Source organism: Heteronotia binoei, chromosome 1 (assembly GCF_032191835.1).
Source record: "Heteronotia binoei isolate CCM8104 ecotype False Entrance Well chromosome 1, APGP_CSIRO_Hbin_v1, whole genome shotgun sequence".
NCBI lineage: Eukaryota > Metazoa > Chordata > Lepidosauria > Squamata > Gekkonidae > Heteronotia > Heteronotia binoei.
Window position 1 is genome coordinate 227,640,044 of NC_083223.1, and position 13,535 is coordinate 227,653,578.

The 13,535-nt window shown below is 39.1% G+C and overlaps 1 protein-coding gene across 1 annotated transcript in view; it reads left to right on the plus strand.

The window, feature by feature from the left end:
• The window catches only part of STON1 (stonin 1), a 30,384-nt gene extending 18,292 nt beyond the window's left edge, over window positions 1–12,092 (plus strand). Inside the window, exons 2-4 of the mRNA XM_060248915.1 lie at window positions 1,890–3,858; window positions 10,336–10,538; window positions 10,620–12,092. Of these exons, the coding sequence (XP_060104898.1) occupies window positions 1,941–3,858; window positions 10,336–10,538; window positions 10,620–10,694 (2,196 nt within the window). The 5' untranslated portion in view covers window positions 1,890–1,940 and the 3' untranslated portion in view covers window positions 10,695–12,092. The remainder of the gene's footprint in view (window positions 1–1,889; window positions 3,859–10,335; window positions 10,539–10,619) is intronic.
• Window positions 12,093–13,535: the final 1,443 nt, after the last annotated feature.

Consider the following 13,535-nt stretch of genomic DNA (forward strand, 5'->3'; position numbering starts at 1 on the left):
TTAAGATTCTGAAGCAGAATACAAAGTCCATCCTTTGATTGTATTGTAAAGGGAGTTTTTATCAGTTTGAGTGTCTCCTTTTAAAAACTAGTGACTCATTATTCTGCTAGGTACAAGAATAAGTGATAACTAATTCTTTTGAGTGGCATAAGGATTGTATTATAAGAATCTTATAACGAAATTGGCAAGCATAAGGATTATATTATAATGGAGTTGCTGTGAAGAAAATACGCCCTGCTGCTGTGTTTACTGACTAAACCAGGGGTGTCAGCTGTACAGCCCAAGGGCCGAATCAGGCCCCCAGAGGGCCCCTATCGGGTCCCCAAACAACTAACTGTCATCTGCTTTCTTCTCCCTCTCTTGCTTCCTTCTGTGTCTCGGCTTACTTTGCCAGGCTTGCTTAGTCCTGGGTCTTAGGCTCAATAATAATAATAATAATAATAAAATAGACACAGGAGCTACAGAGCAAAGCCTCTATTTTCTCTATTGGCCTAGACTTCCCATATAAGTAGGCTGATACTGACTACTATACATTGCTGTTTTTGTATTCTTGCCTTGCCTTATAGGAGTTGTAGTTATTTCTCTGGGGAAGACTATAGTTTTGCAGACAAACTAATAAGAACATAAGAGAAGCCATGTGGGATCAGGCCAATGGCCCAACCAGTCCAACACTCTGTGGCTATATATACACTGTGTATATATATATATATACACTGTGGCTAATAGCCACTGATGGACCTCTGCTCCATATTTTTATCCAATCCCTTCTTGAAGCTGGCTATGCTTGTAGCCGCCACCACCTCCTGTGGCAGTGAATTCCACATGTTAATCACCTTTTGGGTGAAGTACTTCCTTTTATCCGTTTTAACCTGACTGCTCAGCAATTTCATCGAATGCCCATGAGTTCTTGTATTGTGAGAAAGGGAGAAAAGGACTTCTTTCTCTACTTTCTCCATCCCATGCATAATCTTGTAAACCTCTATCATGTCACCCCACAGGCAATGTTTCTCCAAGCTAAAGAGCCCCAAGCGTTTCAACCTTTCTTCATAGGGAAAGTGTTCCAACCCTTTAATCATTCTAGTTGCCCTTTTCTGGACTTTCTCCAATGCTATAACCTATAACAAATAACCTTCACTCTGTGTCATGGTGCCTTCACATGTTCTTGACCAACACATGAAGCATCTTATGTACAAAAGCTTGCAATGTCCAGCCATTTCATGTTCTCTGGGTCTTAGGCTCAAAGTGTTGACCATTAGATTTCTGTAATGAATGTCAATAAAACAAAAGTAGGTTTGCAACTTACAGAAGCACACCTGAACAACACCTGAACAGTATATTAAAGATTGCTACAGCACAGGCATTGTCTCCAGATTTTAATGCAAAAATTCAGAGCAAGAGGTGTCAATTATCAGAGACTGTTAAATAGACACAATATTGCAAGAGTGCTAATCTCTTAAGCATGGTTTAAGGTGTTTTTTTTTAAATTTAATTGTGTTTGTGTCCTTTATAAAGTTTATATCTCCACTGCATTACATTTTATGGCACATATGGCACAGAACTAGCTTTTTCCTTTTGAACGTTGATATTTTTCATGGGTGGGGCTCACCTGTTAGGAATATGAGAAAGTTGCAAAGTTTACAGGTGCATCAATACTGAATACGCGATTACACTATAAATTTAAGCCAGTTTCATTATTATGGTCATTGAATTTAAGGAGTACTAGTTTCATGCAGCTGCTTGTTCTTAAGGGTTTTCCCATCTCTTTGCAAGTAATTTCCAGGTTTTTTTTTTTCTGAAGTTATGTCCAAATGTATAGTATAGATATGACTTCATGGAAAAAGAGCTGGATTTTCCCCCTTACTTTGTTTTATTTTCTCTGTTTTGAACAGATGACTCGCAAGTGACGCTTCAGTTGAGTTCCTGCAGCTTTTTGCAACAAGATGTTTACTACAAATCCTGCAAATTGGGTTACTTTTGAAGATGACCCCCTTTTCCAGTCTCCTCAGAAGGCAGGTGGAAATCTTGGTGCCTGCAGAGCAAATGGGCTTAATCTCATTCTGCCTAAGATACATGACTCAAGTCAGTCTTCGTCCTCCAGTACCACTCCTCTCTCTTCTCCTCTAGTGGATTATTATGTTACTCCTGGACCACCTAGTAACTCTCCACTGTGCACACCTACCAAAGAGTATCCTGTGAGCCCCTGCTTTCTCAAATCAGGAGTTCACCTTCTTTATTCTATTCCAGAGATGTCATCCAATCTTGATGTCCCATTAGCCGGGCCATCTTCTCAAAAACTGACTGGTACATCTTGGATTGAGGATTATTCAGATACCTCTGTCCCTAAGTCAACAGATAGTACAAATGCAGTTCCACAAGAAGTCTCAAATAAACTGCAAGAGTCTGTAGAAACACAAATGTTCTTCCAGTATATTCAGAATGACTGCGCTTTTTCTAGTCCGTTTTGGTCAGAAGATCCACCGCCTGTGTCTTCATCCACCTGTGATGTGCACAGAAAGGATGTAAGCCTTGAAAAGAATACTTGCTATCCCAAAGAAAAGGAAGTGTTACCTGATCAGAAAAGCGTCAATCAGGGATCTTTTCATTATATTTGTAAGAGGCTTGAGCATTTGCAAACTAGTACTTCAAATTATGACAAAACGTTGACAGCTATGCCATGTATTTATACTGGAGATGGCTCCTCTTCATTTGTTCCACACAGTCTCTTCAGGAATCGAAGAAAAGATGGATGGGCTTTCATGCTGAGGATTCCTGAAAAGAAGAATATGATGTCATCAAGGCAGTGGGGACCCATATATCTTAGGCTCTTACCTGGAGGAATTCTTCAAATGTACTATGAGAAGGGACTTGAGAAACCTTTCAAAGAATTCCAGCTACAGCCATTTTGCAAACTTTCAGAACCCAAGTTGGAGAATTGCAGTGTCACTGGAAAAATCCATACAGTAAAGATAGAGCATGTATCATATATAGAGAAAAAGAAATATCATCCCAAAGCTGAAGTGGTCCATGAACCAGAAATAGAACAGATGCTGAAGCTGGGGACAACTGATTATAATGACTTCACTGATTTCCTGGAAACAGTAGAGGAAGAGTTAATGAAGCTTCCTGCTCTTTCAAAGCCAAGGAGATATTATGAAGAACAGGAAATAATTCTGGAAATAGTTGACAACTTTTGGGGGAGGATCACTAGAGCTGAAGGGAAACTAGTTGAAAGTGCTGTTATAACCCATATTTATTGCTTGAGTTTTGTGAATGGAAACTCAGAGTGCTTCTTGACACTGAATGACTTAGAGCTCCGGAAGAGGGATGCCCGTTATTTTGAGAAGGACACAGAGAATAAATGGATTGACATTTTTGACTATGTTTTCCATGGATGTGTAAAACAAGAAGAGTTTGAACAGACAAGAATAATTAAATTTGTGCCCCCAGAAGGCTGTAGATTAGAGCTGATGCGTTTCAGGACACAGTATAATGAGCATGATCTTCCATTTTCTGTCAAGGCCTTGGTGGTAGTCCAGGGAGCATATGTCGAACTTCAGGCTTTCATAAACATGTCCTCATCTGCTCTGTCTTCAAGGCATTCTCATTCTATGAAACACCACTGTGAGAATATCATGGTACACTTTCCTGTTCCTCCACAATGGATTAAAAGTCTTTGGACTATGAACCTCCAAAGGCAAAAGTCTCTGAAAGCAAAAATGAACAGAAGAACATGTCTTGGCTCTCTAACAGAGATTGAATCTGAATCTATCATACAGGTCTCAGTTGGAACAGCCAAATACGAAAGTGCCTATAGAGCTGTTGTGTGGAAGATTGACAGACTTCCAGATAAAAACTCAAGTAAATATTATTCTATAAAGTATTATTTTAAATGATAGAATGTAGTGTTGTGAAGAGGGTTTGCTTTCTATTCTCTCTTTGTGGACATCCCAGGTATATTAATTGAAGGTAAAGTACAGGAATACATAACTTTATGATATTGGATTTGAAGATATTCTGGGCCTTCTGCATGTAGTTATACTAGTGTGTTAGAATGTGGGAAAGAATGCCATTTCCAAACCTTACATTCCAGTGCTGTAGAATTGTCCATGCCTTAATACACCAGCCTGATAAGCCAACTTCAATAGATGCTATGTTAAAAGGAATTAGTACCATTAAGCTGGCTTTGTACGTCTCAGTTTGTGAGATAATGTTGTCTTCTTGAAAAGCATATCCATGTTTGAAGACTATTGACTATTTTTCTTTATATTTGGTATTTAGGGCCGAGTGTGGATCAAAGGATTTCCTTCATTCCCCTCTAGTACTAATGGTGGAGGAGGGGCTTGCAGAATAAGAATCTAGAAATTTTTCTGGAGTCCCTGTTCTCTTTCCATCTGGGATTTGCATATATATTTGACATTCTGTTTCCAGATGTCAGGTGCATCTGGGAATTCAAAAGCCTGTAAAAAGTGGGTAAAGAATTAAAGTTAGTTTACAGGAAGTCATAATGATGTCCTTGGAATCAGAAATAAAGAGGAAGTTTTCTCCTAGTGTTCTTTTTTTAGGAAGGTTGACTGGATGCAAGTGTGTGGCAGCCTATGCTTAGTTTCATGTTGCATACCTTTATCACTGGGGTTTTGTATACTATATGCTAAAAGAAGTACAGTGCCAAGGGAAGGCTTTTTTGTGATTCGCATTACATTTCTGGAAAGTACTCTGCTGCTCCTTTACTGGGCTTTGACACTTTACCTGCTCGCCCACTTTTAAGCTTATTTACACAGCCTTGCTGCTTTTTAAAACATGGAACTGACATTTTTGAGATACTGAGCTTTGTACTTAACACTGTTTTTCAACTGTATTGCCTGAGTATGGAATTCAATTGCCTGGTTATTTATCCATTCTCTCTAGTCTCCTGTTTTTATCCAAGTTTAGTAAGCAAGGCATTTTAAAAGTAGGGCTTGTTTTTACCTGTTTCTTGTGAAATACCAGGTATCTATGATGTAGCTAATAATAGTGGAAGAAATTTCCCCAGATCTATTCTGTTAACTGCAGAAAATTGCACACATGCAGATTCTGACACAATATGTGTTCCTGAGAAGTCATATTGTAGTATCCTAAAGATCAATCATTTTTCACAGCAGAAGCCTACTTTGTTGTTGTTTGTCTGCAGTCTGGATGATTGCCCATTGTAAAGTTACATCTAATTCTGAACTGGGCCCTGAAGTATGGATACAAATAACCACACAGTGAGATTATAGGGACTGATGGGCTAATTTTTCTAGAAATCCAAGGGCAGCCTAACTTGCAGAAAAATCTGAAATCTATAAAAAGGAGGATTAACCCCTACAAATAATAAAAGAAATATCTTTGGCTTTAAGACATGAATGTCCACTAAAACTTCAAGAGACTATATCCTGAGATCTCTGCAGTCGGTTGTGGGGATTACCAGGCAACCACAATGGTATTACTAAACCTTCCAAGCTTTGGTTTCTCAGTCCAAGATTTGTGTGTGGGAGGGGGGAAGAAACTGAAATGTGATTTTGGGCAGTGGATGACTTGCCAGCCTTTTCACTTGGGGGGGGGGGCAGTCAAGGAGAGCCCCAGGCAAGCAAGGCCTGCTTGGGCTGACTGGATTTCTAGCCAGCTCAAGTAGGCCTTGCTTGCCTGGGGCTCTCCTTTCTTGTGTCAAGTTGCTTTTGGCTGGTGGGGACAACAGCATATATTAATGTTATGCTAATGAGCACCACCTATTTTTCTACAAAACGATGCCTGGTTAGGTGCATAGGAGAGAAGGGGAGAGGTTGCTGCGGGGCGGGGGGGCGGGCAAGAAAGCTGAAGATTTGGTGTGGTGGATAAAGATGGGAGAAGCAAATGGGTGCATGGGAGAGGAAGAAGGAAACAGGGAAAGGGATGAGATTGCCAAAGGAAGATAAGAGGAAATAGTAGGGAGTGGGGATAGAGTGGGGAGATGAAATGCCTTATGACACCATTGTGTATTTCAAAAACCATTACCATTCATTTAATTGATTTTGATATTTATCAAGCCCATTTTACATGACATACTTGGTCATAATATGTTTTGGCTTTCATTGTTTTCTTTGTTACAGAGTAACATTGCTAGCCTCCTAAAATAGGTGCTTTTTCTAAATAGCAAGTTTCTAATTTTCTGTATGAAGAGCCATCTCATGTCCCTCCAAAACCTCCAAAACAGAGATTCACGTTGGTTTCAGAGGCTCTAGAATGGAGATCTTTGTAGTGGTAAATAAGGATTATAAATCCTATTAATAACCTTCAAAGCCAAATACACATAATCCATTCTTGATTTTGGAGATTTGCTTGAAAATCTATACTTGGTTTGGTGAAAAACCTGTGTCTTGTTGCCTTCATGGTCTACAGCAGAATAAGTGTGTTTAACAGGCTAAGAAGCAACCAGCTAATTCTGCAGGCATCTTGTTAGATGCACCTGATCTGTTTGAGACATGTCTTGGTTCATAGTTGATTGGGAGGTAGAGTCTATTCTGCATCATAGTGTGGACAGAAGATAGAATAGGACATAAAGATGAATGTCTGTGCATGTAAGAACCTTGTATACAAAATTTGATGAATTTGGTTTGAGGAAATAGTCCTAAACTTAGGGGGTCTGGACTAGTTTTGTCACTTATATAACCTTCCTGTCGGTCTAGTACTCATTGCAAAAATAATTCCGGTGCTGACAGATTTCAAATCCCGTCTTTATATTATAAATCAGTCAGCCCAATAAATGGTCTGGGAGTAACCAGTGCCATTACACTGATGAAGTGGTGTCTGTGAAGCTAATTGTTGCTTGCATATTTTCTGCTTCTGAGCTTTCCAAAGGAATTTTATGATAGGAGTATAATGGGTGTATTTATGTAAAATATGAATGGTGAAAATGTGGTATTCCTGTTATTTCATTTTCAGATCTTTTTTTCCAAAATGTCACTTGAAAAAGTTATTCCTGCTGATTGCTAAAACACTCTACAATCAAAAGCAGGATTTCCATTACAGGGAAATGGTACTTATATGGCAGTTGGGCACTTGGTAGTTAAGGCAACCTGCAAGCTTTTTCCAGATCTGTGACTGACTTGACCTGGAATCTAACCATGTAGCTCACTGGCCTTGGTCACTGGTAAAATTCCAGATTGTGCACTTAGCACTAGCTGATTGCTTTAAATCTGTATCCACTGAAGTATATTTTAGCCAAGGGAATATACTAGGGATGTGTATTAGCAGAAGATCTTGATCTGGAATCAGCCTTTTGGATTCAGAATTTTAAAAATATGGAATTTCTGAATATCCAGAATTCTATTTAAACATGATAGGAATAGCCATTTTCTAGTTAAAAAAAACAACAAAAGGACAAAATGCTTTTTACAGGATTTCCTTAAGCCTTCTGATCTCTTCCCATTGCCTGTGCTAGATCCAAGGAGTTGAGAAGATACAGCAAACTTCCCATTGCCTGTGCTAGATCCAAGGAGTTGAGAAGATGCAGCAAACTGCACAACAGCCCACTATTGCCAGTCAGTGCTGCCAGGCATTAGGAAATGACAGCAATCTCGTTGTGAATTTTGAGCATTGGGCATGGCACAGAAAAGGGGAGGACAGTTGGCGCTGGGGAATGGGCAAATAACCTGGGCAGCACTGGCAGACAGAATAGAGCAACAGACCCGGGTAAGTGGGAACTACCCTAAAAGCCCCCTGGGTACAGTGTATTTGAGTGAGGAACACAGTCCAGGAGTAGCAATTGGAAGAAGAGAAGGATAACAGAAAGAGACAGTAGACTGAAGCATGGCATACCTTGTACTGTGGATTTAATGGGCATCTCAGGGAGGCCCAGCAATATTCCTCTAGCCAGTTTCTCTACCAAGCTCACATATCCTACTGCTACACAATACAGACCCCCCCCAAAAAAGCCCATACACCAGAGTTGTGCCTACATAGACAATATCTAGCAAACGTTATCCTTATGTCTGATATATACCCCCAAAGGAGTCTTAAACTTAATATAAATTTATGATCTCATTATTCTGTTCCTATTATGTACACTAAGGGCTGCCTTGACCTAGATGGCACAGGCTAGTTTGGTCTCATCAGATCTTGGAAGCTAAGTAAGGTCAACCCTGGTCAGTACTTGGATGGGAGACCACCAAGGGTGTCTTGGGGCAGTAAGCAGAGAAAGGCAATGGCAAACCATCTCTGTGCATCTCTTGTCCTGAAAACCCTATAGGGAGGTTGCCATGAGTTGGCTGCAATCTGACAATGCTTTCCATCACCACACTAAGAGGTAGAAAAGGAATCAAATGTAGAAATGGACACAGAAGACTTGTCAGCATGCACAGCAAATGGTCAGGGGAATTATATAAGCAGCTATGCCTGTCTTTCAGTTAGAAAGGACGAGTGTGGAAGTACCTTCTGGTGTCTGTGTCTGTTTCAGGATTTCATATGTGCAGATAGCACAGATGTTGCTCTCACCCCATTCCCCCCTCCCTTGGTGCGAGGGGATACTGAGCTCTGAGTCCCCTCACCCTTGGTGCCAGGCTGTTTGAGGAATACTTGTTTTCTTTCTCAAGAAGTTAGATATTCACTTTCCTCCTCTAACAAGCAGCCTAGCTTGCTTTCTATCGGAGTCAGTCACTCTGAATATTAGGAATTATTTAGACTATCTGGAATCATAAAATTCAGTAATATTCAGTGCTTCTGAATTGCACATCCCTAGAAAATATAGCAAGGGAGTTTCTGGAAGCTTCAAATAGCTTAAAAGTTCCTGTACCAAGTGCAGGAAATAATTTTTCATTCCTGCTGCTATTGGGCAAATCCTGTGCTAGAGCACAAAATTAAATGATAGCTCTTAATTGTAAAAATAGCAGGGGAAGGGATAGATTATGGGTTTTCCTTGCATTGAAGGACATTACATTCTAAACTTGTCCGTCAAGTCAGTTTATTAACCAAATGGTCATAACTTGTAAGTGTGAAACCAGAATAAACTGTGGCCCTAATTTAAATGTTTAGGTGTTAAGAAACTTTTTCCTCTTATTTCTGAAAGTTTATAGCTAATTTTACCATTCAACTTGTGACAAAGCTCTCCAGATTGTTTTTGTTTTATCTGCCTTTGCAGTGTCATCAAAATGGACTGAGTTAATAAGCAAAGATCTTTATATATATATATTATTGTATTATTATACCAAACCTGGGGAAAATATATAATAGTATTAGGGTTTTTTGGGCTCCACAAATAACTAAATGTTGTTCAACCAGAATTGTCAGATATTTCCTTTACAGTGCCTTCAGGGTTGCTGTTAGAAGTCTCAATACTTTAGGGACAACAGATTGCTTTGGAAAGTTATTTTTTTGTATTGTTTAAATGTGGGGAAATGTCGAGGTTTAATTTTTCTGTTTATCCAGGTTCAGTTTTTCCCACTTATTTAGGCTCAGATTACTTTCCTACTGGATTTTTCTGTTATTTCTGCAAGTATTACTGCCTCATTCCAGTTTCTTGGCTGCAGGTTCTCAACTTCATGTAAAGGTAGATTTAAGTGAGCCTATATTAAGTGAGACTTAAAGGTAGACCTAAGTGAGCCAACAGTTCTAATGCGTTGTTAGGTGTTCCAGCTACAGTGCCTGGCAGGGCTTTAAGTGTGGCATTTCTAATCCAGTGACTCTAAGGACACTGAAATAGTAATTTAAACTGAATTTGTAATATTTAGCAATTTATACTATGCTTTTTTTTAGTCCTTAAACTTCTTGAACTTTATCTCAGTCCATAGTGGCTGCCTTTATCATGTTTTTGTATTATGATAGTGCAAAGAGTGGGAGCTAAGTATGAGAGTGATACATGGCAGGATTGTTGATGAGGCTGAAACAGTAGATTATTTAGTATGCGCATCAAACATAGATGTCACCTGATTAAAAATATTAGTCACTCTCCTGAGGCTTAATTTAAATCTGCATCTGAATTAAAAATGGGTGATACATATGCTATCTAAGCAGGTATCTTATAGATGTTCTCTCCTGTTCAAGAGAAGAGGGGAAATAACTTTTTCAGAGAGAGTGTTTTCCACTTATTTTTTGTGTTAAAATTGTAATTGCTAAATTTTTCAATATTCAGTGTCATATGTGATTATTGTAAAAACAGCAACAACAAAAACCTTGGGTCGAAATCACATATTACATTCAGATATATATCCAAGTATATATATTCAGTGGTCCAAGGGAGCAATTTGAAGCAAAGGATGGGGAGAGTAAGTAGTTAACATTTTTATTAGATTAAAAACAATTCCTATAATGCTTTCCTATGACACTTCCTTCTCTTATCTTCTCAAGGTCCAGATCATCCACACAGTTTATCGTACAAGCTAGAACTTGGGTCTGATCAGGAAATCCCTTCTGACTGGTATCCCTTTGCTACCGTGCAATTTGTTGTGCCTGATGCATGTGCTTCTGGAACTGAAGTGAAATCTCTGGGCATAGAGTGTGACATTCAGCCACAGAAACATGTGGTTCAGAAAGCATGTTACAATTGCCAGGTAACTTTGTCTTCCTGTCTGTGTGTATTTTGGTGTTGCAAACAAGTATGGCTTATTGAATTCCTTTGTTTTATACTACAGGTTGAAATTGAGAAGAAGTGGATTAGACTTGATGGAGAAGATCCTGATAAGGCTGGGAATTGTCAAATACAGTAGAAGGGTTTGGAGAGGAGATGACTCAGGTGTGCTGTCAGAATTGTTAACTTTCAGTATAGAAATCCTAATACTTTAAAAAGAAAATTGTTGCTAGCAGTAGAAACTGAATGTATTTAGCAAGACAATGGATTTTAGCAGACACCTACCTGTCAAGTCATAGTGGTGGACAGTGTGTACTGTTGGAAGTTTGTTTTCCTAACACACAGGCCCTCTATAAAGTTTGTACACAGATCAGTTTACAATACTATCTAGAAAACTGATGGAGTGAAATATGAATTTCTTGTATATGGACCATACAGCTCATTGTCATAAAGAATCAATATTTCAACCTTTTGGTGTGTTCTAGCAGGGTAAACGTATAGATTTCAAATTATTCATCATTTGTTCACATAATGTTATATATTTTTCTTCCCCATCTCAGTAAACAACACAAGCCCTCAATATGCTAAAAAGGGCTATTTTTTGTTCTTAATTGTTCATAAGTTGGAACATTTTGAAGCTTTTGGGTGGTTCAAATATGTTTTTCCTTCATGGAAGAATATACATGTGGAAAATGTTATACGATAATGCAAAAACGACATCGCCTTCTTCAGCATAGTTTATTTGGCAAGAACTGACAGGAATCAACTTCATTGCTTGCATATCTTTGAGATCCACACATCTTGCATGTCACTGAAACACTTGCTCACACAAGCTCCATCTTAGAACAAGAACAAGCAATTGCACAGCAGTGGCCTAAGAACCAGCACAAGTTATACAGAAATGCTCCTCCATTGGCCTCTTTCATTTGTGTCTGCAGATGAAGCTGCTTGTAAACTCATTATGTATACTTGGGCTTCAGCAAAAAACCCCACAAAAACACTTTGGGTAGCAAACACTCCTGCTCTGAAAAGATGAGTGAAAGTTTTCACAGGAAGAAGTTCTTTTTTAATATGCTGCTGGATATTATGGGTTGTTTTGGATCTCTATGAAGAACATATGTTGGATTTGGAACAAAACCCTGTCCTTAATCAGTTGTTAAAGAGCTGCAGGATTCAGGTGAACCCCCAGCCAAACGTGGAATGCGAAATGTTCTCTAATGCTGCCAGCTGAGCTATTTCCCTTTTCACGTTTTGTATTGTATGCTCTGGAAGCCAGAGAACTGTCTGTCTCTTTGTTTAACTTGTATTGATGATTTTCTGTTTAATTGCAATTGCTATAGGACAGGAGTGGCCAATGGTAGCTCTCTAGATGCTTTTTGCCTACAACTCCCATCAGCCTCAGCCAGCATGGCCAATGGCTGGGGCTGATGGGAGTTGTAGGCAAAAAACATCTGGAGGGCTACCATTGGCCACCCCTGTTATAGATGTTTATATTTGTTGCATGCAAATCTTTTTGGCATAAAACTATAACAACACACTTCCTTGCACTTTAATATTTTGTCCCTCCTGTAGGTATTAAATATGGATCTTAACACTGCAGTTAATTTGCCCCAAAGGGAAAATGATTTAGAATAAATTGAATTTTATTTCATCTGGGAAATAGCTCATATTTATAATTCCAAGTCAGCACACAATGGAAGTGGTTATTAAGATACTTATGCCTAAATTATGTGTCTTCGTCCAAGTAGTTAATTGTAAAGATGGCTAGGTTTCTTTAATCCAATTTGCTAGTTAAATGACCTTGAAATGTCAAAAGAGCCTTTTGGTGATAACAGCACTGCTGTATACAATTTCCTAGATAGATTTTTGGTGAGAAAGAGAAGAGATGGGAGAATAGAAGGGAATATTGGATCTTGCCTTAAGTAATACTGGGAATCAAATATTAACACAATTGTCTTTTACAGGGAGACTGTCATTAAACTCTTTTGAAGGTGTTTATCACCTGCTTTCTTTTGACATGTTGTATGGAATGCATGATTCTTTCCCAATAGTTTGCACTGTAAGAGACAAACAGCTTAAAGCAGAGTTCAAATACGAAAAGCATGAGACTTTTGTTCCTTGATCCAATCAGTCTTTCTTGAAGCAACCTCTAGTGGTGATCTACAGTACAGCATTCTGAAGGCAAAGCTGTTTAAGTTATGGCACATAATGATTTATTCTCCCTCTCTCTCCCCCCCTCCTTCCCCCCACAACTTTATGGCAAAAACACTGATACCCAAAGGGCATCTTGTCTGGGTTCCCTCCAGATTGAACGTGACCTCCTTGGACATTTTTTTCATACAGGCAAAACTCTATATTGTCACTCTCGAGTGGCATGCCAGTGTTGCTTTGCTGCATGTACACGAGATAGCATCCTCATTTGAGATGCTCAGTATCTGTCCGAGGCTATGAATATTAAAGCAGCCTTTGCCTGTGTTTAGTTATTTCCTGAAGTCTTGGTAACTAATATGATGCATAGTTTGTAGCATATATGTATTCAGGGCACTGAAATATACTCCAGTGCTTTTAGTGCCCACCCACTTCCATTAAGAAATCTGACTTGATATCCTAGACATGCTCTGTTTGTCAAAACCGATTGTCAGTTGTAGTGCACAAAGTGAAAAGATCAAAATCAGAACTATAAAGATTATGATAAAGTTCAGAAGCACAAAGGAATCTCGCTGGGTATTGTCTTTGCAAAGAAGATTAAGGAGGGGGGATATGCATGTTCCTGTGTGCCAAAAAAAAAAGGCCTAACCTTTGGAAAGTTGATTCCTTGACTCATGGGATCCACATGAGTTGCAGTGTGGAGGAGAAGAGGGTGAAATTGCCCCTCTCAGTGGAATGGTGCTTACGGGAGAGCAGGGTCATTTAATTACCTTTTCACTTCAACCCCCTGACCTGGATGGCTTTCAGTCCATAATCATGAGACCCTAGGAAT